At 41.6% G+C, this 27,099-nt stretch overlaps 1 protein-coding gene across 7 annotated transcripts in view; it reads right to left on the reverse strand.

Annotated features, from left to right (window-relative positions):
* Positions 1-27,099, reverse strand: part of foxp4 (forkhead box P4) — a 276,065-nt gene that overhangs the window by 46,825 nt on the left and 202,141 nt on the right. For all 7 annotated transcript variants that reach the window (XM_060910313.1, XM_060910312.1, XM_060910309.1 and 4 more), the window contains 2 exons: positions 23,102-23,206; positions 319-406 (listed from right to left, as the gene is read on the reverse strand). In XM_060910313.1, the coding sequence (XP_060766296.1) occupies positions 319-406; positions 23,102-23,206 (193 nt within the window). The remainder of the gene's footprint in view (positions 1-318; positions 407-23,101; positions 23,207-27,099) is intronic.

Raw genomic sequence — 27,099 nt, forward strand, 5'->3', positions numbered from 1 at the left:
AAAAGATAAAGATTAAATTTGTTTAAAATATTTTTTAACAAAGAAAGCTCTATGGTTGAGAAAATGTTGAGAAAACATTTTTTGTTGTTCAAACCCGTTTTATGCCTGAGTGGAACGTACAGTATAGTAACCACAACAACAATAGACTAATAATTATTTGTGTGTTTCGGCTGTTTTTCTCTGAGGGGAGGCTCACTTTCTCACGCTTTGAAAACCCCTGCTCTAGTACACAGAATAAAATATTATTTTCGATATAAGATAACTGGCTCGTGAATGCGTGTGTGTGCGCGTGTGTGTGTGAACATGAATGCATTTAACCTGTATCTCCAACTGCTGAACGACCTGCATCTGCACCCGACACTGGGCTGTACTGCGGTCGTCCAAGGCGTGTTCACTGTTGAGGTGCCTGAGAGAGAGAGAAAACAAAAAAGAAGACAAAAAATAAATAAAAAACAACAACAACAACAAAAAAGTTAACCCTCCCATTCAAGATTTAGCAAAATACTAAACTTTCTAGCGATCCAACTGGCTTTAAAGGTCCCATGGCATGAAATTTTCACTTTCTGAGGTTTTTTAACGTTAAAATGAGTTCCTCTGACCTTCTTAAGTCACCCCAGTGGCTAGAAATTTCATAATGTGTAAACCAAACTATGCCCAACATTTGAGAATGGCGCGTCAAAACGGCGCGTTGATAAACTCTTCCCTTTACTACGTCAGCAAGGGAGATGATCCCCACGCCCCCCCCCCCCCCCAATCTGGATTCCCACCCACTGTATGGATTGCCCGCCCAGCTCAAAAGTTGCTGTTTGTCCTACCAAGCCTGCTGCGCATGCGCGAAGCCTACTGCGCATGCGCAGAACACATGACTACATTTTGTAGTGAGGAGCCCATAGAAGACACAACATGGAAATTGCGCTGTACATGGATGTGACAACACAGAAAGGAGTCTGTTTTTACTGCCGACGGGAGAGCCCCTGAAGACGCAGTGGCTTAATTTTATTTACTTCAATAATACGCCGTCGAGTCTACCTAAGACGGTGTATGTTTGTCGGAAGCATTTTCCTGAGGAATGTTTCCACAACTTGGGACAGTACAGGGCAGGTTTTGCACATCAACTGTCACTGAAGCCTGGGTCCGTACCAAGCATCCCTGCCGCATCAGCCACAAACACCGAACAAGTAACTGTATAACTGGTCGTTTTGCCGTGTTTTAAAATCGGTGCGTTAGCCTAGCAATGGCTACATTAGCTGTGCAGCTAACCGCTTCATGCAGTTAGCCAGGTACATGGGCTCGAGTTGTACCATTTTTTTAGACAGGGCGGACGGACCAGGGCATTCGCCCACCTGGCCGTGCCCGACGAGGAGCGCTCTCGGCCGGCTTGGGAGGCAGACGGCAACCCCTCCCCCCATGGCACGCCCCCACCATCTACCCTTCCCCGCCTCCTGCTTCTCATTAGCAAAACGACGCACTGGGAAAAGCGCTGAAATGGGGCTTTCTCCCAGGAGGCTATATCTACGTATCGAGGGTTCATTTCGAGAAAGGCTGCGGATATAACATCCGGAAGCCTCCACGAGCCCGTTTAAAGCATCAACAAACCACCATGCCATGGGACCTTTAAGGGTGCAGCAATGTATGAGCAATGAGCAATCATGCGCTCTGATTGGCTACTCTACGACGAGGCTATCAGCTCATATACTGTGAGCAGAGAAAAACAAAACGGCCGAGCGTTTTGCTGAACCAACCGAGGACAAATGAAAAACTCGACTTGAAAACAAAACCACACAAAATACAAACAAAAAAAAAGCAACAAAACATGGAATAAAAGTATTTGATGGGGTTTTTTTTCAAGAATTTTCATCGCATTTTTCACAAACTGCTCCCGTCATTTCGCCAGTTTGTTTACATTCTAAACGGAAATTCTTTTGTCGGACGCTTTGTATAAGTTTTTTATTTATTAAATTTGCAAAAAAAAAATGCTCTGTTTCTCAAAATCCAGTGAATGTGGATAGGATAAAACAGTTATTCCACTCAATCTCGTCATACATGGCTTATAGCCGACTCGGAGCTACGTGCCTCGTCGGCTATCAGCTCATGTACGATGCGAATTTGTAGAATAACTGTTTATGTTAGATAGAGAGTATAATTCCCCGTTTTCAATAAAATATCATTATCTGAGTTCGGAGGATCAGACGATCCTGATCCGATACTAATATTTGACGTAAAAAGTTGTTTTAAAGATGTTATCGATAAAACCATGGCAGGTTTTCTAATTCTACACCATCTTCGTATAATTTCAAATCTTTTCGACTGATATACAACCATGCTTCGCCATTCACGTGTATTCGAGTGCGCTACCTCAATAATGTATCATGGATCACGAGTCAGACTTTTATTTAAATATTACAGTATGTACCATGGGGCGGCACGGTGGTGTAGTGGTTAGCGCTGTCGCCTCACAGCCGGCGAGGGCCTTTCTGTGCGGAGTTTGCATGTTCTCCCCGTGTCCGCGTGGGTTTCCTCCGGGTGCTCCGGTTTCCCCCACAGTCCAAAGACATGCAGGTTAGGTTAACTGGTGACTCTAAATTGAGCGTAGGTGTGAATGTGAGTGTGAATGGTTGTCTGTGTCTATGTGTCAGCCCTGTGATGACCTGGCGACTTGTCCAGGGTGTACCCCGCCTTTCGCCCGTAGTCAGCTGGGATAGGCTCCAGCTTGCCTGCGACCCTGTAGAACAGGATAAAGCGGCTAGAGATAATGAGATGAGATGAGATGAGATGAGATGAGAGTATGTACCATCAACATTACAGTAACCTGGGAGCAAACCTGCGAAGCTGGGGTTCGAATGTTGTCCATGTGGACCATCGATGTCCATCAACTGATTCATAAATGGTGATCGAATCGAAAAGTGTGTTACGGTCTGTGGTAGATGTGTGGCCTACAGTATCGTATCATATAACATCTTATAAACCGAGTGTCGGATATGACTGATAGTCTAATCCGTTTGTAATGTTTCTCTTTGCCATGAGTCATGATGAAGAATAATGGGAGTAACCTGTCCTGAAGTAAGTGTAAGATTATCAGCGCTACACACTGTTTCCACTGCAATTAACGTAACGGTTTAATCGAAGCCAAAGCAAGCAAAAGCTAACAGTGGCATACGCTGTATCTCTGTAGTTGTTTGTATAGTTTGAAGAGAAACATGATCTTTTTTTTTTCAGCTTTCCGTGCAATTACCGTACTTTCCTTTCGGCTCAGGACGTGTTTTAGGTCAATCAGACGTTTTCGGCCGACATCACGGCAGAATCAGGATGGTTCGTCCGTAGAAACTTTGAGCTACACATCCAAGATATGTTCGTACCGTCAAATGATGACTGATATCAACTATACAATACGAATAAACAGTCGTAATAAGTGCGCAAAGGCCTAGGTCATGTCATATCTTCTTACTCGCAGGTCTGAGTAAGTTTTATTACAGGGTAATCGCTGTTATTGGCAGACCAAACAGAGTGATAGCAGGAAATCTAAATCTGTGTGGGACGTAACTGCTCGCTCGCAGATCATAATGCAACTTGAAACGAGTGCTTTATTAAAGGAGAACTGAAGTCATTTTTAAACTTGCTTTATTTCTTAATTAACGTGTCGGTTTTAGTAACCTTATATCGTGACTCGTATTGGCAACTAATCGCGATTAAACGCTATACTTATTGGCCTGTTCGGTTTGTAGCCATGATGAATTTAGTTCGTTTGGTCCACGACGGGCGTCGCTTATCCGCGCGATCTTCATGAGACTTGTGCGAGACTTCGAAACGTCAAGCGTCTGCCAGGTGTCGGTGCCGCCATTTTGAGAACTGTTTTCCAAACGAAGTATTGCACAAAAACGAGTTGAAATGACGATTACTGCCTACTTCTTTCAAACTTTCCTGATCGCTATCAAAACAAACAAAACTTCTGGCTTGATTACGCCAGCATTCGAAGGAGGGCGTGTGCGTCTTTTGACGATGTTGGTCACTTTGATTTCCGCTGTATGTTTTACTTCCGTCCTATGATGTCTCGCACAGGTCTCAACACATCTCGCCATCGCTTTGACATACGGACTGATATGTTACGTAGCGTATTCATACATGTCAACCTTTGGTCAATCAAACCTGTATAACCAACCTCCATAATCCGTATTTCCCTTATAAAATCCGTATAAGATGCAAATTAAAATAATTTACCTAAAATTTGAATGATAATTAACAATGATATATCCCAGTTAGGGCGGCACGGTGGTGTAGTGGTTAGCGCTGTCGCCTCACAGCAAGAAGGTCCTGGGTTCGAGCCCCGGGGCCGGCGAGGGCCTTTCTGTGTGGAGTTTGCATGTTCTCCCCGTGTCCGCGTGGGTTTCCTCCGGGTGCTCCGGTTTCCCCCACAGTCCAAAGACATGCAGGTTAGGTTAACTGGTGACTCTAAATTGACCGTAGGTGTGAATGTGAGTGTGAATGGTTGTCTGTGTCTATGTGTCAGCCCTGTGATGACCTGGCGACTTGTCCAGGGTGTACCCCGCCTTTCACCCGTAGTCAGCTGGGATAGGCTCCAGCTTGCCTGCGACCCTGTAGAAGGATAAAGCGGCTAGAGATAATGAGATGAGATATCTCAGTTACTTTTTATACAATATTAATAACAATAAACCTTCAGAATGAATACAAAGCTCCAATGTTTGACAAAAACACAAAGTGTTATCAGCGTAGTTACGAAGGAAATACTTCGTTGTTTGGAGACAGGTTTCACCGAGCGGCTATTATGCGCAGAGACGGCTGAAGAATCTCCACTTTGCCCCATCCAATATGGCGGCGAGGATGACGTATGATTCTACGCAGAAGGCGGCGTCTATGTTTATATGTCTATGACTTCACGGTTGGCGGGATTCTCGCAATGCGGTGTGCGCATGATCAAAAGTGGAACGAAGTCTCGCTACCACAAGATAACGCGCGATTTCATAAGACTCTTTACTGGCTGTCTGTGGTGTACAGTACGTTTGTAAATGTTATGCGCTCTTTTATCATCGTGGGAATTGATTATAGCTCTAAATAAATATTGAAGTTTTTTTTTTTAAAGAATCCGTATAACTTTATTTATACGCCTGTATACTACGCTTATTGAATCAAATCCGTATAAAATACGGACATTCCGTATAGGTTGACATGTATGCGTATTTCAAAACTCGTAACTTGCTATAGCGGTGACAAAAAATGCATTCCGATATTTAATAAAATGAGATAAATAGAATTTTGATGCTAACATTTTTTTGCCTTCGTTCTCCTTTAAAGGCACGTGCTATTCTTATAGATTAACGACTTCGCACTAGTATTAACGAAGACAAAAATGTGTGGCCTAAAGTGCACGGAGGGATAAAGATGTTCGCCTTTTTGCTGGGAACTTTTCTCTCCGTTCACTAAACATTTAATAGTCAAATTTTTCAATGTGTCGTTTTTAAATAACTACGGAATTAATATTAAAATTAGGATAAACTTGATTCACGTACGCCTATCCCTTTGTTACATTTTCAGATATTTGAAAGAGGAAAAAAACAAAAAAACAAAACCCAGTCACTTAAATATAGGGTGTTAAATATATTGCAAATATACAAAATCAGTACTTTTGGTACTAAAATGTAAAGTAACCTTTTCGCTCGAGCCAAAAAAAATCGAGAGTTAAACACTACAAACAGAAACGCAAAACCACACTTGAAACTCTATCCAGCTTTGCCTGTCGACTTGGAGATCATAAATATACCCGAGGGCTTCGAGAGAAATCTGCCAACGTGCTGAGGCATCTTTCACCAACGCATCTGCCGCTATTCGTACGTCTGCTGTCTGCCTCCGTTTAACACACACAAACACACACACACACACAATTTTAGGACTGCTGCGGAGACAGATTAGGGTGTGTGCAGTGTGTATTTAGTGCTGCAGCCACCGCAGCCTGACAACACACACAAACACGGAGGTCGCATCCAGCGAGGATGTCCCGGCCAAGCATGACTTCATATAAACAAACAGCCACATCAAAAAAATCCAGCCGCTAGATAGTTTGATTATTTTCCCATTCGGAGAAGAGGCTTGTGTCCGAGCTCTTTTGGGCTCGACGTTGAAGGAAAGGCTCCACAATGGCGGATTTCCACCCAAAGAAACACTTTTCACCCAGTGTATAAACTCTGTTTCCTCTATTGTGAAAATATAAATAATATTAGCAGATGAAAGGGGCAGTGAAAGAGTGTAGTATTGTGTAGTATTGCGTGTGTGTGCTTGGGTGTGGGGAGCATGTAACAATATAGTGTTGGCCGATTGTTTTGGGATAAACATTAGGAGGGGAAACAGGAATACACACACACACACACACACACACAAAAAAAAAAAAAAAAACACTTCTTTTTTTTCAATTCTAGTTTGGACTATTAAATAAGCAAGTATGATAACCCAGTCACGTCCCTTCTTTAAAAAAAAAAAACCTAAAATGTCACAGATGTCCAAGTCCGATCTTGGAAAAGCAATAAAGACAGGATCATATATTTTTTTTCCCCTTTCAATTTAACTGTGTTTTGAGAAATAATAATAATAATAATAATAATAGAATCAGGCGCTGCAGATCACGACCTTCATGAGTGGGAAGGGGAATTAAAAAAGCACCTGGATATGATATCATTTGTTTTTAGGGAACAGTCAGTAAATCCAGTTCCCAATCAGCGAGTCATCCAAAGCGTGTTTTTCTTCATGAAGCAATCATCTCGTGCTCCAAAAACAAAACAAACAGATGACGCCCGGAGAGAGAAAGAACGAGAATGACAGAGAGTTGATGAGCTGAAAGAGTGCGGGAAAGTGTGATGAAGTCACAGCGAGGGAGAGGAGCAGTGTGGAGGATCCAAAGGGCTGAAAGTCGGAAAAAAAAAAAAGTAACCAAGAATGTGGAGAAAAACGGGGAATTTGGAGAGAAAAAGCTCACACAGAAGTGTGTGTGTGTGTATAGGGACTGTGTCCTGCATATGGAAGGTCTGGGTGTTAAACTGTAAATAACCCGGATAGGGCAGGATAGAAGCATGCTGAGAAAGATCACAAGGTCTCCCGTCATTCCTCGCTACAGGAAACAAACAGTTTAGCGCACACACACTTTCCACTTTTTCCACTAATTCGCTGATACAGTAGTCGTTTTCTCACCAAGCGCCAACAATGACATCATAAACCACAGGTGTGGAAGAGGTCACATGACCACACACCTGGTGGGGTGATATTACCTCGAGTTCAGAGGTCATGAGAAAGAGAGAACGATGGAATAAAGGTGTTTTTTGGATGGAAAGAAACATCTCATCTCATCTCATCTCATTATCTCTAGCCGCTTTATCCTGTTCTACAGGGTCGCAGGCAAGCTGGAGCCTATCCCAGCTGACTACGGGCGAAAGGCGGGGTACACCCTGGACAAGTCGCCAGGTCATCACAGGGCTGACACATAGACACAGACAACCATTCACACTCACATTCACACCTACGCTCAATTTAGAGTCACCAGCTAACCTAACCTGCATGTCTTTGGACTGTGGGGGAAACCGGTAGCCTGGGCCCGCCCATCCTAAGCGTGACGCAACACGAGGGCCTGTTGCGAGCTTAGTCTGGCCAGGCAAGCTATCTACAGCTCTTCCAAGCTCCCGAAAAATCGGGAACCAATCAACTTTGAGCATCTCCAACGGCCCTGGGTAGAGGCGTGTTCAAGGCACTGACGTAGTAGAACTGCGACCGGAAGCCATAGATTGTTTACAGAATCTATGCCGGAAGCGCTTCATTCACATCACGAACATGGAGCAGCGGCAAGCCTTTAACACAGCGGTAGATGCTGTATTGAAAGCATTCAACGGGAAGTTCTCATTGAAAACGGAGCAAAGAGCAGCCCTGGAGGTATTTACTGAAAGGAAGGACGTTTTCGCCTTGCTCCCGACCGGCTTCGGTAAGAGTTTAATCTACCAGTTAGCCCCGTCGCGTCACATACGTCAGAGGAAAGAGTGATGTGATTGGTTTAAGCTTCGTCACAGCCTTTTCTGGCTTTGACCAGTAGCAAACTGAGGCATTTCAGGGAGGCGGGTCAACCACGGGCTCTGGGAAACGGTTGGGCTTAATATCTTGGCCAGACCAATAGCTCGGAGAGCTCTGAAGTCGCGTTAGCCAGACTAGGAAACCGGAGCACCCGGAGGAAACCCACGCGGACACGGCGAGAACATGCAAACTCCGCACAGAAAGGCCCTCGCCGGCCACGGGGCTCGAACCCGGACCTTCTTGCTGTGAGGCGACAGCGCTAACCACTACACCACCGTGCCGCCCACGGAAAGAAACGTAAAATACAAAAAAAAAGCTTTCTTTCCTCATGCTTAAGCTCCATAAAGCATCTGCTCTCTGGGGTCCAAAGGTTCGGGGATTAGTTGATCCCGGGGGAAATCCTGAGCTTAAAAAAAGAAGGCTACATCACACACACACACACATATACCCGGTTCTCATTTTGCTGAGTCATATCTCATATGCACTGATCTACCAATCACTCTCAGCCTAAATCTCCTGCGATCGTTCTACTCATCATCAGGGAATTCCCATGTCATCGCAAACTCGATCATCCTCTCAGCCCGGCGTCTTCATTTATCTCTCCATCACTTCGTGATTGACGCGCGCTAATAGCGTTCGAATTTTTTCTGCCGTTTTTCTTTTTTTTCGGGGCAAAATCGTGAGGAGGCAGACGCGAGGAAATTAAATGAAAACAATGATGTCATATGCTCCACTAAGCCAGACGCAGATAGCTTTTTTTTCCCCCCTTCTACATGTGAATGATGATAAAAACATGATCTCATTCTTTGCTTTCCCTTCTCTTTTTTCCCCCTTCTCTTTCTCTCTGAACCGAGAGACACACCACATGCTTTATGGCATATAATAAACAGTAGCCGCACTTTTTTTTTTTTTTTTTCTTCCAACAGAGCCGACAATGAGGTACTGTTTACTTGCTGGGATCTAAGCTGCATTTACGACGACTGAGAGGGAGAGAGAAAAAAAAAAAGTCAAGTGCCAACAAAAGGCCTGAGTATTCTAACACATGTAGTCTGGACATGCCAGAGAAAACTGAAGCTCATTAAAGAGCTCAGGGGCAGGAGAGTGAAAAGAAGGAAAGGATAGCGCAGGATTAGGAGTGAATGGGTGTTTTATCAAACTTGCACTACTCTATAAGAAAGAAAAAACAGCAGAGGAACAGACGCTACAAGTGGCAGGCGGCCAGATGGATCTATAGAGGAGGGGAGAAAAAAAGTGAGAATGGAGAGAAAGACGAGGGGAAAAAAAGTCCACCCTATGCTATCTCTCTTCTGATAGCGATGAATAAAAACTGCTGGCTGGGCCACGAAGGGCAGGATTGACAGCATTATCTGTCCCCCCTCTTCCCCTTCATCTTCCCTTCCATTCCTCCCTCCCTCCGTCTTTTTCTTTCCCTTTCTCTTTTTTCCCCTAACATCCCTTTCTCTGCATGCCCCGGGGCTCTGTGAAATGAGACACCGCGCAACCAAACAACAGCTTTGCTCTTAAAACTTTCCCAGACTCCCCAGCTCTTTGATGTTTGTGTCAGCAGCCGTCATCTCTCCGCCACTCCAGCTCCCACTAAACCCCCTCGCTCGTACTGAGCGCGCTCCTTAGGCCAGTCGCCAGGGACGCTGGCGGGAAATTTGAATAAAGTCTTGGAAGAGGCGGAGCCCCTGAGCCCGAGGCTAAACCTCTGCATCTGAAGCGGGGTGATGTGGACGAGACGCTAGGGGTTAGTGAGGCTCAGGAAAGGACACGCATGAAAAGGAGAACGAAAGCAACACTTTGTACATCAGCCACTGATATAAATCTGAGATAAGCTGTCAATATTGTGACAACTGGGACGTTCGACTATGTTAATACAAACGACGGATATAAATAAATGAAGTGAAACCCACAGAGAGAGAGAGAGACAGACAGAGCGCTCAAAATGGCCGAAATACACGACCGTGTTCTTATCTGCTAACTATTTTCAGTCACGGTAACTCTTGTTTATTTTCGTTAACAGGTAAATGTTGCGACATAGCTACCGGTAGCTATAGCTAATTTCCAGCCCCTGCCTTTGCTTAGGCTATTTATGACAGGAATTCATCTCATCTCATCTCATCTCATCTCATCTCATCTCATCTCATCTCATCTCATCTCATCATCTCTAGCCGCTTTATCCTGTTCTACAGGGTCGTAGGCAAGCTGGAGCCTATCCCAGCTGACTACGGGCGAAAGGCGGGGTACACCCTGGACAAGTCGCCAGGTCATCACAGGGCTGACACATAGACACAGACAACCATTCACACTCACATTCACACCTACGGTCAATTTACGCTACGTTCACACTGCAAGGCTTAATGCTCAATTCCGATTTTTTTTTGTGAAATCCGATTTTTTTGTGAGGTCGTTCACATTAACAAATATATGCGACTTGTATGTGATCCTCAGTATGAACGAAAAGCGACCTAAAAGTGTTCCGCATGCACATTGCAGGATACGACGACGTCACACGCAGTGAGCATGGCCAGTGTTTACGGAAGTAAAACCGCCCGGTTGCGGTATGACCCATCCAATCTAGCTTGAATAGCTGCATCCCCCCAAATGGAAATCAGCTCCCTAACCTCTGCGTCCTTCCATTGAGAAGATTCAGAACCTTCACAGCCCGAAGCGTCCCTCGCATTGATGTCATGCGCAGGGGCGCAGATACGTTTTTTGAACTGGGGGGGGACAAAGCTGCCAGCAAACCAACCCCAACCCCGATATGCCTGTCAAACTTGTTGTGGGTTACCATAGCAGCCAAGCTCGAGCTCGCAACCTGTGCAGTCTGCGCAGCTCAACCAACCGAATATCAGTCTTTGTTTTGTTTTATGTGAGTTGTTGCAACTATGTATACACTGCCGTGCACCTCAATAAACCGAATGGTAATTAGTCTTTTGATTTTTCCGTGAGGTTTGCCTTATGCAAAGAAAGACAGCATAGACGTTTTTTCCTCCCTATAAGTGGGGGGGACCGAACGAGGTGAATTGAAATCTGGGTGGGACGAATCCCCCCCGTCCCCCCCTCTATCTGCGCCCGTGATTATGCGCCATGTTGTAACTTTTTTTGAGAGACCCGCCGCCTACTTCAGCGCAGAATAGTGACGTTTGTGGCTTGTTGATGACGTGTAAGTCGGATGAATGCGACCTGGCGGTTCAGACTGAAGTCGCATATGAAAAGAGCGGATAGGAATCGGAATTAGGACCACATATCCAAACGGCCTGGGTCGGATTTGAAAAAATCGGATCTGTGTCGTTCATATTGTCAATAAAAGATCAGATACAGGTCACATATGGGCGAAAAGATCGGATTTGAGTCACTTCAGCCTGCAGTGTGAACGTAGCCTTAGAGTCACCAGTTAACCTAACCTGCATGTCTTTGGACTGTGGGGGAAACCGGAGCACCCAGAGGAAACCCACACGGACACAACATGCAAACTCCGCACAGAAAGGCCCTCGCCGGCCACGGGGCTCGAACCCGGACCTTCTTGCTGTGAGGCGACAGCGCTAACCACTACACCACCGTGCCGCCCATGACAGGAATTAATAAGCATAATACACAAAAAGAAGAACAAAACAAATTTATAACAAGCTGTACATACAATTACAGTGCTCAGCGTAAATAAGTACACCCCCTTTGAAAAGTAACATTTTAAACAATATCTCAATGAACACAAACAAACAATTTCCAAAATGTTGACAAGACAAAGTTTAATATAACATCTGTTTAACTTATAACGTGAAAGTAAGGTTAATAACAACTTAGATTACACATTTTTCAGTTTTACTCAAATTAGGGTGGTGCAAAAATGAGTACACCCCACAACAAAAACTACTACCGTACATCTAGTACTTTGCATGGCCTCCATGATTTTTAATAACAGCACCAAGTCTTCTAGGCATGGAATGAACAAGTTGGCGACATTTTGCAACATCGATCTTTTTCCATTCTTCAACAATGACCTCTTTTAGTGACTGGATGGAGAGTGATGCTTAACTTGTCTCTTCAGAATTCTCCATAGGTGTTCGATTGGGTTCAGATCAGGAGACATACTTGGCCACTGAATCACTTTCACCCTGTTCTTCTTCAGAAATCCAACAGTGGCCTTAGATGTGTGTTTAGTCATGTTGGAAAAGTGCACAACGACCAAGGGCACGGAGTGATGGTAGCATCTTCTCTTTCAGTATAGAGCAATACATCTGTGAATTCATGATGCCGTCAATGAAATGCAGCTCCCCGACACCAGCAGCACTCATGCAGCCCCACATAAGGACACTGCCACCACCATGTTTCACTGTAGGCACCATGCAGTTTTCTTTGTATTCCTCACCTTTGAGACGCCTTAAAGCCATCAGTTCCAAAAACATTTATCTCGGTCTCATCACTCCAGAGTATAGAGTCCCAGTAGTCTTCATCTTTGTCAGCATGGGCCCTGGCAAACTCTAGGCAGGTTTTTTTGTGCCTGGGCTTCAGAAGAGGCTTCTTTCGTGGACGGCATCCATGCATGCCATTCCTCTGCAGTGTACGCCGTATTGTGTCACGGGAAATAGTCACCCCAGTTTGGCTTTCTACTTCTTTAGATAACTGCAGTGAACTTGCATGCCGATTTTCTTCAACCCTTCTCATCAGAAGACGCTCCTGTCGAGGTGTTAACTTCCATGGACGACCTGGACGTCTCTGTGAGACGGTTGCAGTTCCATCTTTCTGAAATTTTTGTACCACTTTTGCTACAGTATTCTGACTGATAAGTAAAGCTTTGCTGATCTTCTTGTAGCCTTCACCTTTGTGGTGTAAAGAAATTATTTTCTTTGGGGAATTCTGAAGAGACAAGTTGAGCATCACTCTCCATCCAGTTACTAAAAGAGGTCGTTGTTGAAGAATGGAAAAAGATCAATGTTGCAAAATGTCGCCAACTTGTTCATTCCATGCCTAGAAGACTTGGTGCTGTCATTAAAAATCATGGAGGCCATACAAAGTACTAGATGTAGTAGTTTTTGTTGTGGGGTGTACTCATTTTTGCACCACCCTAATTTGAGTAAAACTGAAAAATGTATAATCTAAGTTATATTATTAACCTTACTTTCACGTTATAAGTTAAACAGATGTTATATTAAACTTTGTCTTGTCAACATTTTGGAAATTGCTTGTTTGTGTTCATTGAGATATTGTTTAAAATGCTACTTTTCAAACGGGGTGTACTCATTTATGCTGGGCGCTGTATGAGTGTTTATGTATGATTTACAAACAAACTGATTGCCTTTAATCCAACAGGTTAGCTAACTCGTTGCTAATATGCTTTGAACAAGCTAAAGCTACCCAACAACTAATAGCTTGTTAGTGTATGCCAAGTTAGGTTACATATTAACAAATAAATACATGTTATTAATGTTTTTTATGATGCGTAACACAACAAAAAACCTGCTCTAGCCTTTATTATGAAAGAGGAGTACTATATGACTAGAGTAATGTCTCAGCTAGCGCAAATGGCTAATTTTCTGTTCTACACAAAGTTAGTGGGTACTGGCGGTTAATTCAAGAGCTGCTGAGGAAAAAAAAAACATTAATAACGTATTTATTTGTTAATATGTAACATAACTTGACATACACGAGTACACTAACAAGCTGTTAGTTGTTGCGTAGCTTTAGCTTGTTCAAAACATATTAGCAACAAGTTAGCTAAGCTGTTGGATTAAAGGCATGATTTAGACAGTAAACGGTTTTTACCTGTGTATTTTATGTCACTAGTTCCCAGCTTATTTATTTATTTTCCCACAGAAGCTCTTTATTTATTCACTGGCAGTGGCAGCTAACTTTACACAGAATCGAAAACTAGCCATTTGTGCTAGCCGTGTTATAGGTGCATTTACGCTGTATTCAGTTTCAAAATGATGCCTAAAACAGGTTTCTCATTATCGTTACGCCTCTCTATGCTTTCTTGTTCTATAAATTTGGTTGTAACCAACAAACAGGAGCTTATATATATTACACGGTTGCGTGAAGATATGAAGTGAACGAGTGATATATCTTCAACACAAGAAGATAAACTTCATATCTTCGTACCACCGTGTAATGTTCTTTATATAATACTGTATGGACACATCCACAAAAAAAAAAGAAAGTTGATCAAAAGAATTTTCATTTTGAACCGGTTCGCAATTTTGACAAAGCGCGTCTGGTCAGCGTAAAAACACTGGGAGTGATGTCATCTGAGTGAAATATCGGGAATTATTATACATACTGGATACTTTTTTTTTGGATGGAATAAAAACGTGTGTTCTATTCCCTTCTAGAGGGTTTCGTTCATTTGGTTCGATAGCATGCAATATTGTTAGCATATCGCTTATCCTACGTGTACTACGTCACTCTACCCGATGGAGAATGAGCGTCGAATATGGTTTACGATATTGCATGCTTGTCAAGACGACATGACGTCACATGTCGGAGACGTAAAACGTCCGTGCTAGCGAGCGACTGTGCCTATTTGTAAACAAACATGGCCGCCAGGTTTGCTTCGTGAAATACGGAAGATTTTGAGAGAATTGTGAAAGACAATGACGTGTTGAACACCCGAAAGGAATGTGTATTTATAATAATAATAATAATAATGGCTTTTTTATGGTATATCTGAATAGAATATATCTGATATACCACTCAAAGTCAGCCAATATTATTTAAATGTCACTCAGATTCGTGATGTACAGTTAGGTCCATAAATATTTGGACAGAGACAACATTTTTCTAATTTTGGTTCTGTACATTACCACAATGAATTGTGAACAAAACAATTCAGATGCAGTTGAAGTTCAGACTTTCAGCTTTAATTCAGTGGGTTGAACAAAATGATTGCATAAAAATGTGAGGAACTAAAGCATTTTTTAAACACAATCCCTTCATTTCAGGGGTTCAAAAGTAATTGGACAAATTAAATAATTGTAAATAAAATGTTAATTTCTAATGCTTGGTTGAAAACCCTTTGTTGGCAATGACTGCCTGGAGTCTTGAACTCATGGACATCACCAGACGCTGTGTTTCCTCCTTTTTAATGCTCTGCCAGGCCTTTACTGCAGCGGTTTTCAGTTGCTGTTTGTTTGTGGGCCTTTCTGTCTGAAGTTTAGTCTTTAACAAGTGAAATGCATGCTCAATTGGGTTGAGATCAGGTGACTGACTTGGCCATTCAAGAATATTCCACTTCTTTGCTTTAATAAACTCCTGGGTTGCTTTGGCTTTATGTTTTGGGTCATTGTCCATCTGTATTATGAAACGCCGACCAATCAGTTTGGCTGGATTTGAGCACACAGTATGTCTCTGAATACCTCAGAATTCATCCGGCTGCTTCTGTCCTGTGTCACATCATCAATAAACACTAGTGACCCAGTGCCACTGGCAGCCATGCATGCCCAAGCCATCACACTGCCTCCGCCGTGTTTTACAGATGATGTGGTATGCTTTGGATCATGAGCTGTACCACGCCTTCACCATACTTTTTTCTTTCCATCATTCTGGTAGAGGTTGATCTTGGTTTCATCTGTCCAAAGAATGTTCTTCCAGAACTGTGCTAGCTTTTTTAGATGTTTTTTAGCAAAGTCCAATTTAGCCTTTTTATTCTTGAGGCTTATGAGTGGCTTGCACCGTGCAGTGAACCCTCTGTATTTACTTTCATGCAGTCTTCTCTTTATGGTAGATTTGGATATTGATACGCCTACCTCCTGGAGAGTGTTGTTCACTTGGTTGGCTGTTGTGAAGGGGTTTCTCTTCACCACGGAAATTACTCTGCGATCATCCACTACTGTTGTCTTCTGTGAGCGTCCAGGTCTTTTTGCATTGATGAGTTCACCAGTGCTTCCTTTCTTTCTCAGGATGTACCAAACTGTAGATTTTGCCACTCCTAATATTGTAGCAATTTCTCGGATGGGTTTTTTCTGTTTTTGCAGCTTAAGGATGGCTTGTTTCACCTGCATGGAGAGCTCCTTTGACCGCATGTTTTCTTCACAGCAAAATCTTCCAAATGCAAGCACCACACCTCAAATCAACTCCAGGCCTTTTATCTGCTTAATTGAGAATGACATAACAAAGGAATTGCCCACACCTGCCCATGAAATAGCCTTTGAGTTAATTGTCCAATTACTTTTGGTCCCTTTAAAAACAGGGTGGCACATGTTAAGGAGCTGAAACTCCTAAACCCTTCATCCAATTTTAATGTGGATACCCTCAAATGAAAGCTGAAAGTCTGGACTTTATGTCCATGTCCATTATATAACTATAACTTGAATATGTTTCAGTAAACAGGTAAAAAAACAAAATTTGTGTCAGTGTCCAAATATATATGGACCTAACTGTATTTCGTATGAAAAATGTGAGTTTTTCAACACGAGAAGATAAACGTCATATCTTCAAGCCAACGTGTGATGTTCTTTTTATTATACAGACACATTCACAAGCAAAAAGCACCCAAATTTATCAAAACAATTCTTCGATTTCCTCACATGTAGAGATTTATGCCATGGTTTTGGTTCTCCATGTCCTGGATGTAGGTCGTATGAAAAATACAAGTTGTATATTTCCCAGTAAAACACTCGTGCCCACATATGCAGTGGCTCAGTGGTTAAGATATTGGACTGCTGATCGGAAGGTCATGAGTTGAAACCCCAGCACCGCCAAGCTGCGACTGTTGGGCCCTTGAGCATTGCCCTTAACCCTCAACTGCACAGATGTATAAACGAGATAAATGTAAGTCGCTCTGGATAAGGTCGCGTCTGCCAAGCGCCGTAAATGTAAACGACCGTGCTACAGTTTGTGGGAGGGTGACCACCACAGAGCTCTTGGTGCATACGTGGATTGACATATCTTTGGCACGCTGTAAATCGTATTTAATTCGTATACTACAAGTATAAGTTTATTTGAGGAGCATGCATCGTATGCAATTTCAAATACAGTCACGGTTTCGATGGTGGTTGTCCTGTTCAGTGTTCCAACTTAGAAACATTTAACAGTTAAGAACAACGTTCTCGCGTTTATCTTTTGTGATCAGGCTTTTGAACCACGGATTATAATCACCATCTACCTCTATATTTCCATCAGGCTTCGAACCACGGATTATATTAGCAATTTTGCACAAGACATTGCACAGTATATCTACCTCTATGTTTGCACATTGTTTGTTTGACTCTCCTTTTTTTTTTAATGTTATCTTCATTTTTCACTCTACCTTTATATTTTGCATTCCATATGCACTTTATATTTTATATTTCATATTTTATATATATTTCTTTTTATATTGGTAAGCGTAGTTTGGTCGGGCAGTTGCAAAATAAGAATTTCATTACCCAATAATAAACCGCTGTGTCTGTTATTGTGTATATGACAAATAAAAAAAATCTTGAATCTTGAATCTTTAAGAGTGATATCTTCTCATATAAACCCATATCTGCAAGCCATCCACATGAAAACAGAAAAAAAGACAAGGAAAAGAGCATTGATATTCCTCACGCGCTTTACCAATATTGTCACAAATCTGTCATTTTCATTAAACAGAAAGAGAAGAAAAAAAACAAGGAAAGGAAGGGAAATACAGAAAGAGAAGAGAAGAGAAGAGAAAAGAGACTCCGAAGAGGCTTACAGGCCTCGAGGGCACCACAGTGACTCAGCCTTATATGACAGGCGGACATGTCAGCCCTCTTCTGCTGTGAAGTCTCATTATTTTAACACACAAAGACAACGGCGCTGTTTACGGCCCAGTCCTCGCTCTGATCTGCTCCTCTCTTTATCTCCCCGAACCCCCTCCATCCCCAAAGACTGCACTGTGCTCCAAAAGAGCGAGGGATGGGGAGAATAAAGGGAGGTGGGGGGGTGGAGAAGAGCAGAGGGAGCTTGCTTTTTGATGTCTTTGCTAGCGTCCGAGAAACAAAGAGCTCTAATTGTAAATGAGCTAATTAAGTAAGCCGCTAACGAAGCGTGAAAACAATTTGCCTGACCCGGCAGAGGGATGCTGGGGAGGAGGGAGGGAGGGAGAGAGAGAGAGGAAAAGATGGGAGCTGGGAGTTAATCAGGGCCTGGCGGCTTCAAGAAGTTAGAGCTACCTGATGACACACACGCACGCACACACAAAAAGAGAAGAGGGCAACAGGAAGGAAAGGGGTTTTCAAGGGATATGTCACACCATAGCTGCTCAGTAGGGCATGACCTCTGGACGTGTGCAGACTGACTTCCTGCATGAGTATTAAGTGCCTCTTTTGGGAAGGAACTCATAAAAGAAGCAAACGTCGAAGACGGAGGGGGAAAAGGAAAAAAAAAAAAACTCACCGGGGTCAAATTTCAGAATTTTTCACCTTCATATTTCATTCATCGAGTCAGAACAGCTGAAGGAAAGCAAAGGTGAAATGAAAATGTAATGAAAGTCCAGTTTTAATCCTCGTTGTCTACACTAGAGAGCAATGCAGGTTCCAATTTGCCTAATATATGAGTCGTTTATTTCATTGTTGACTTCAATGAACATACACTACCGTTCAAAAGTTTGGGGTCACTTTGAAATGTCCTTATTTTTGAAAGAAAAGCACTGTTCTTTTCAATGAAGATCACTTTAAACTAATCAGAAATCCACTCTATACATTGCTAATGTGGTAAATGACTATTCTAGCTGCAAATGTGTGGTTTTTGGTGCAATATCTCCATAGGTGTATAGAGGCCCATTTCCAGCAACTCTCACTCCAGTGTTCTAATGGTACAATGTGTTTGCTCATTGCCTCAGAAGGCTAATGGATGATTAGAAAACCCTTGTACAATCATGTTAGCACAGCTGAAAATAGTTGAGCTCTTTAGAGAAGCTATAAAACTGACCTTCCTTTGAGCAGATTGAGGCTACGTTTACATTAGACCAGGGGTGTTCAAATTGATCCATAAAGGGCCGTGTGGCTGCAGGTTTTCATTCCAGCCATGCAGCAGCACACCTGACTTGGCTCATTCAATCAACTGAACTGCCTTCACACAGTCAAATACTTGCAGCCACACCCACCCTTGATTAAAGGGTGGGTGTGTCAGTTGATTGAATAAGCCAAATCAGGGTGCTGCTGCATGGCTGGAATGAAAACCTGCAGCCACACGGCCCTTTATGGATCAATTTGAACACCCCTGCGACCGTATCTGTCTCGTTTTCTTCGCGGATGCACTGTCCGTTTACATTAAACCGCCTGGAAACGCCAGGAAATGGGAATCCGCCAGCGTCCACGTATTCAATCCAGATCGTGTCAGCTCCGGTGCTGTGTAAACATTGAGAATACGCGGATACGCTGTGCTGAGCTCTAGCTGGCGTCTCATTGGACAACGTCACTGTGACATCCACCTTCCTGATTCGCTGGCGTTGGTCATGTGACGCGACTGCTGAAAAACGGCGTGGACTTCCGCCTTGTATCACCTTTCATTAAAGAGTATAAAAGTATGAAAATACTGCAAATACTGATGCAAATACTGCCCATTGTGTAGTTATGATTGTCTTTAGGCTTGCCATCCTTCCACTTGCAAGTGGTAAGTGATATGCGCTGGGATCACACACACAGCGGCTCAGTCCCGAATCACTGCTTGTGCACTACACTCGCGCGCTCTGTGAGCTGCGCAGGGCCGGAGTGCGCACCCTCCAGAGGGCACTCGCTGTTCAGGGCGGAGTGATTTGGAGCGCAGGATGCCTGCGGAGCCGAGCGTATCCGTGTATTGGTGTTGCTGTGTGCACGCTAATCGTTTTAAAAACGTTAATCTGATGATCCGCTGATACGGTCTAATGTAAACATGGGCTGAGTTTCTGGAGCATCACATTTGTGGGGTCGATTAAATGCTCAAAATGGCCAGAAAAATGTCTTGACTAGATTTTCTATTCATTTTACAACTTATGGTGGGAAATAAAAAAGTGTGACTTTTCATGGAAAACACAAAATTGTCTGGGTGACCCCAAACTTTTGAACGGTAGTGTATGTCTTGTATCTGGATTGGACCACATGCACTTGGAGTGCATTGTACACTTGTAGTTACAGTAATTAAAGGCCAGATTTACTAAGCAGAGCAAACAAGCGTGGGGCCGCAATTAAAAAAATAAAAAATAAAATAAAATGCTGATGGGAGTGGCCAGTTCTGCAGGTGATCTATTAACAATGCGTAAATGTATGAACACGGTTCATTTCAATAATGACCAATGCAATCTACCAAGAGCAGCACAAATTAACACAGGGCCGCAAACGGGGACAGAATAAAGTGCCTTGGCAATCAGCATGTTCTGATAGTTTTCCTCGGGCATTCTGAAGAAGTGCTCAAGCTCAAAATGGGTGAAGACATGCTTTTTTTCAGCCTTAAATAACGGCACAATTAGCAGTGAATTGACTACGGCAAGCCTTCGTACAGTAAATCATGTTGCATGATTCATTTAAATACTCTCCTCACCCAAATTTTGTGGTCTGAAGGGAAACTCCTGCAAATACATATGCAATGAGGCCAGCTGTAAAAATAACTGTGTCCACACCTTTCCATCGCATGTCTTTATTAAATCCCCACAATAGACTTTTAACGCTAAAAAAGAGTTTGCACTTACGTAAATCTGGCCCTATGGGTTCACGTATACAGGATAGATTGAAATGTAATTAGAAATATGGTGCAAATCAGCATATAACATCTGGACAACCAAAGTCCTTCCTTGTTCATTGTTTCCAGCTGTTTGATCTGAAAGATGCTTTCCAGGATTTGTCTGGAATTTCCTAAAACTCAGCTGGAAGGTGCCAACGTGGGCTGTCAATCTCGTTTTAAAGTCTGGGAGGGGTTTCGATGGTTAACTGTGCCACAGGTAAATTAAAACAAAAGACAAAAAACAACAACAACAACAAAAACCCTACTACTACAACTACTACTAATAACAACAACAACAACGACAATAATAATAATAATAATAATAATCACCCAAACAAACAATAAACAAACAAATTAAAACAGAATAAAAGCTACTACTACTTCCACTACTATGAAGAACTATTGTTGTTATTATTATTATTATTATTATTATTATTATTCACCCAAACAAGCAAATTAATAAACAGAATAAAAGCTGCTACTACTCCCACGACTACAAAGAAGAAGAAGAGGAAGAAGAACTACCACTATTATTATTATTATTATTATTATTATTGTTGTTGTTGTCATTGATCCAAACAAACAAACAAATAAATAAACAAATGAATAAATAGAATAAAAGCTACTACTACTTCCACCACTACAAAGAAGAACAACAACTATTATTATTATCATTATTATTATTATTCACTCAAAGAAAACAAATAAACACATGAATAAACAGAATAAAAGCTGCTACTACTTCCACGACGACAAAGAAGAAGAGGAAGAAGAACTACCACTATTATTATTGTTATTATTGTTGTTGTTGTTATTGACCCAAACAAACAAATAAACAAATGAATAAATAGAATAAAAGCTACTACTACTTCCACCACTACAAAGAAGAAGAAGAGGAAGAAGAAGAACAACAACAACTATTATTATTATTATCATCATCATCATCATCATCATTATTATTATTATTAACTCAAAGAAAACAAAATAAACAAACAAATGAATAAATAGAATAAAAGCTATTACTACTTCCACTGCTACAAACAACGACAACAACTATTATTATCATCATCTCATCTCATTATCTCTAGCCGCTTTATCCTGTTCTACAGGGTCGCACTCAAAGAAAACAAATAAACAAACAAATGAATAAACAATAAAAGTTACTACTCCTTCCATGACTACAAAGAAGAACAACAACAACTACTACTATTATTATTATTATTCACTCAAAGAAAACAAATAAACAAACAAATGAATAAATTGAATAAAAGCTATTACTACTTCCACTGCTACAAACAACGACAACAACTATTATTATCATCATCTCATCTCATTATCTCTAGCCGCTTTATCCTGTTCTACAGGGTCGCAGGCAAGCCGGAGCCTATCCCAGGTCATCACAGGGCTGACGCATAGACACAGACAACCATTCACACTCATCGTCATCATTATTATTATTCATCCAAACAAACAAATAAACAAACAAATGAATAAACAGAATAAAAGCTACTACTACTTCCACGACTACTACTACTACTACAAAGAAGAGCAATTATTATTATTATTATTATTATTATTATCATTATTATTATTGTTGTTGTTGTCATTGACCCAAACAAACAAATAAACAAACAAATGAATAAATAGAATAAACGCTACTACTACTTCCACTGCTACAAACGACAACTATTATTATTATTATCAACATCATTATTATTATTATTATTATTGTTGTTGTACCAACCTAACAAACAAACAAACAAACAAACAAAAATAAATAAAAGTATACAACATGTGACAAATGTTTAGAAAGTGTTCTGGAAAGGTTTGCATGATCAGTTTTAAATTGATTTTAAACGCATTTTAGCCATCTTAGAATCATCCTGACACTGAAGATCCATGAAATGACCAGATACAAATCTACATTAGCAAACCGCGACAGCCAGACAAAACTCTTTCGCATGCTTGGGAATGTTTGTGAGAGAAAGTTGTTTTTTTTTTTCCTGCTCCTATCTGGGACGCCTTCCCCGTATCAGCTCGAAAAGACTGAAATATGATCCCTGTTGAGCGTAACAGAACATAAAGCTGAAGGAGAAAACGGACACGAAAAGGACACGCTCGATGCACTATGAGCGCTTCGTTTAACATCGCTGTGTGTTTGTACACAGCGCTCAATCCCACAGCAACGAAGAATCTCTCACTCCGTCACAGGCAGGAGCATCCTAATCCTCCACCTCGCCGTGGAATTCATCCCTCCTTCTGTTCAAACATCGCACCTAAACATGGCTTCTCTCTCTCCGTTAGCCTTTTTTCAGATCCTTTGGCTCATAGCTAAGTGTGTGTCTGTGTGTGTGTTTGAATGTAGGTGTATTGAGCGGATGGATGAATGAGCTTCACTCACTTAATGAACTGGCCCATGTCTTCGCAGAGCGCCTCGCAGCCGGGCCATTTACACTCTCCGTGGCCGTACAGTGGGTGTGAAGCTGTGTGTTCCTCATGGGATGAGCTGAAAAACAGAGAGGTGAATAAAGGAGGGAGAGAAGAACAGACGGGTGGTTAGTCCTCCATCACGACAGCATAAATAAATAAATAAATAAATAAATAAATCTCAGTTGCTCAAAATTATTATGTAGTAAAACACAAGTATCTATCTATCTTGCAAGAATAAGAAGGAAAACAAAATACATCAATTCTTCGATGCATTACAATTCCGGGTTTTTAAATTGTCAACAGTACTTTTAAGTGACAACGGCAGCGCATCTGGTGAAAAATAATAAAAAAATAAACGTTGGAAAAAACGAATCCAAATCAATCAAAACTTGAGACTCAAGATAGCCAACGAATCGTTTTATGACGACTCGAATCAACCTTCGACGAGACTCCTCTTTCCTACGTTTTTTTTTTCCCCTGAATCTCTCGAAATTTTTATGCGCAGGTGGTAAAGGGAAAGAGAAAAAAAAATACGACAAAAGAATAAGTTCTTGAGAAGGGTTCGGAAACGCCAGTGATGCAAGTTTTCTGAAGAACACAATAAGACCAATGTTGCTGACACTTCAGTAGAAAAAGAAAAAAGAACACCAAACTAAACAAACTTTAAAAGACAAAAAGATCATTGTTTCCACGTATCATAAGACAAATAATCCCCAAACACACCTTGAAAGCAGTTCATGAAGAACTGGTCAGGTTATACAAACAGAGGCCAACTGCACCGACCTACACACACACACACACACACACACACACACACACACACACACACACATACAAGTGAACACACGCCACGCTCCAGGCGCTACAGCAAGTCAAATAGCTTTTAGCGATACAGTAACCGCATGTCAGCACGTTACACACACCGTGTGACTGTCACAGCGATAAAATTTAATGCTGGTTCTCAGACATGCCGCGCTGTCTCTACTGCAGGATGAAAGGTTTGAACAAAGTCGGTGGTGAGAGGTTTCTGACGTCTGCTGCATATCTTTTCGATGCAAACCGCCGTCTCAAAAAGCAGCTCGAGTCGTGCGTTCATCTCCATTTATCATCCGATACACCACTTTCGAACCGCAAGCAGGACGCTGAAAATAAATGTCCTCTGTCCAAATTCTCTAATCCGAAACCTTACGATATCTTTCCAGATTGATGGTGGGCTTTCAACGTTTGACGTTTTAAAAATGTACACGAGTAATGTATTGCGAGATGGTCATTTGGGCAACTGACAGAGGGAACAACAGTGACACGGCTCAGGGGGGGGGGGGGGGGGGGATATCACGTTTTCACAACAGCGCCACCATCCACAGTTTGCTTCATAAGCTTCTTCAAAAAAAAAAAAAAAAGCATGGACAGCACTACACAACTACACTCATGCTACAGTCGACCCGAATTTGGGTTAATCAAGTTCTGAATGTCTACAGAAGTTTGTTCTTCGCATGTCCGAGTTGAGCGATAACATGACGGCATGACCATAAAATGAATCAAGGATTCGTTTATAGCTGTAAATAAGACGATTTGAAATGGGACTGAGATCTCCGTCCATTCATCTTTAAACATTGTTTTCATCATATAGTCAGTTCACTAATCAGACCACAGCGATAAAATGAAAAATCTCCCTTTTCTGATCTAATGTCTCTACACGTACCTCTTCAGCTCGTTTCTGGTCTGATGAGCTGCCTTAAGCTAAATAAATGCATGTGACTGGATAATCCTCAAAAGACACACAAGCCAAGATGGATCATATTCGAACTCCGGTCATTTTTTCACACAGATGTCTATCCTTTTACAGTTTATTATACTGTACATTTATTTATTCTATCCACGGTCACTGGATATGAGCAATCGCACGCTCTGATTGGCGACTCTGCTACTAGGATATCAGCTCATATACCGTGAGCAGCGAAAAACAAAATGGCGGCGCGCATCAAGTCAGATATATCACTTTGTTATCAGGTATTTCAAAGAAACAGAAATAGCTAAAAGAATATAGGTTTTATTCCCCCCTCAGTATCGCTTGTTCTATACTCCAGCCCAGTCGGTGGCAGTAATGCACCTTTAAGTTGGTTTGCCAACCTATTAAAGCAAAAAAAAAAAAACTAAAGAAGAAGAAGAAGAAGAAAATGGCAGAGCGTGTTCCTGAACTAACCGAGGATGAAGTAAAAACTCTACTAAAAAAAAAAGCAACAAAACATGGAATAAAAGTATTAGACAGTAAGAACGTATCTTTTTGAAAAAAAATTCTTCGAGAATTATTATTATTAGAGCATTTTTCACAAATTGTTTCTGTTGTTTCGCCGGTTTGTTTACATTCTAAGAGGAAATTATTTTGTCAGACGATTTGTGTAGTTTTTATTGATTGAATTTGCAAAAAATACAAATAAAAATGCTGTTTCTCAAAATCCAGTGAATGTGGATAGAATAAAACAGTTATTCCACTCAATCTCGTCGTACGTGGCGTATAACCGCTATCAGCTCATGTACGACTCGATTTCGTAGAATAACTGTTATATATATATATATATATATATATATATATATATATATATATATATATATATTTATTTATTTATTTAGGTGAGTTGCCCTATATATATATATATATATATATATATATATATATATATATATATATATATATATATTAGTGCTGTCAAGCGATTAAAATATTTAATCGCGATTAATGTCGCGACTGTCATAGTTAACTCGCGATTAATCACAATTTAATCGCACATTTTTGTCACATGAAAAACCATTGTAATTCTCTTATCAGCATAAAAAAGTGAATGGGCTTGCTTTGTACCAATGTTTTTTTTTTATTGCAGAGCATAACACGTCTTGTCACAGCCACTGCAAAGTCGGGCTGGAGCCGCTGATGGGAAAACGAAACCTAAGCCGAGCACCGTGGCTCTTCACCCCGAGGCGCGGGGCTAGCGCGCCCTGCCCGCGCTGGTTCTTTGGGGGGAGGGCAGAGGACTCTGGCTGTGCGGGTCATGGCATTACAGTCTAGCTGCTATCGTTTTTCTAAGCAAAGTCTCTGTTCCAAGTTCCTGGCAGTTTCAAAAGCTTTTGAAAAACCTACATCATGTCACAGAGCGTTAATCTCGCGATAAAAAAATTATCGCCGTTAAAATTGAGTCAAGTTAACGCGATAATAATGCGACATTTTTGACAGCACTAATATATATATATATATATATATATTAGTGCTGTCAAAGTTAACGCGATAATAACGTGTTAACGCGATCTCAATTTATCGCGATTAAAAAAAATAGTGCCGTTAACGCAAATTCTAATTTGGCCCTGCGAGTCACCCGTAGTTCCTGTTCAGGCTTGTCGTGCGCTGCTTCAATAAGAGTAAGTGTGAGTGATGGAGAAAGGCATAGACATATAAACATCCTCGCCGCCATATTGGATGGGGCAAAGTGGAGAATAAAGATGCCTCATTCATGTGCTGCGTTTAACTGTACCAACAGGTTTACCGTCCAAACGAGATCACATGGGATTACCTTTCACAGGCGAGACTGGAAAAATACTTTTCAATACTGTTCCTTCAGTCTTCAGTTTCCCAGCTCATCTCCACCGGGGAGGTGTAGAGTTATAAGCAGTGAGCATGAGATAATACAGTGCCACACTATGATGAACGTTTTTGAACGTATGATGAATGTTTTTATTTTTGTTATCTGTTTTTTTTCTTCTTTTATGGCAAATACTTCTCTTCAAAAGAAACTAATGAAGAGTAAAATAAAACATTTTTTTATTTTCACAGTGGTATGCACTTTATTTTTCATCCCTTGGTTTTCTCATCTAATATGGAAGTTATGGATGTCAGTGGCTGTGACGAGACGTGTTATGCTCTGCCATAAAAAAACAAAACAAAACATTGGTACAAAGCAAGCCCATTCACTTTTTTAT

The sequence above is a fragment of the Neoarius graeffei genome, chromosome 26, assembly GCF_027579695.1.
Source record: "Neoarius graeffei isolate fNeoGra1 chromosome 26, fNeoGra1.pri, whole genome shotgun sequence".
NCBI classification, from domain to species: Eukaryota; Metazoa; Chordata; class Actinopteri; order Siluriformes; family Ariidae; genus Neoarius; species Neoarius graeffei.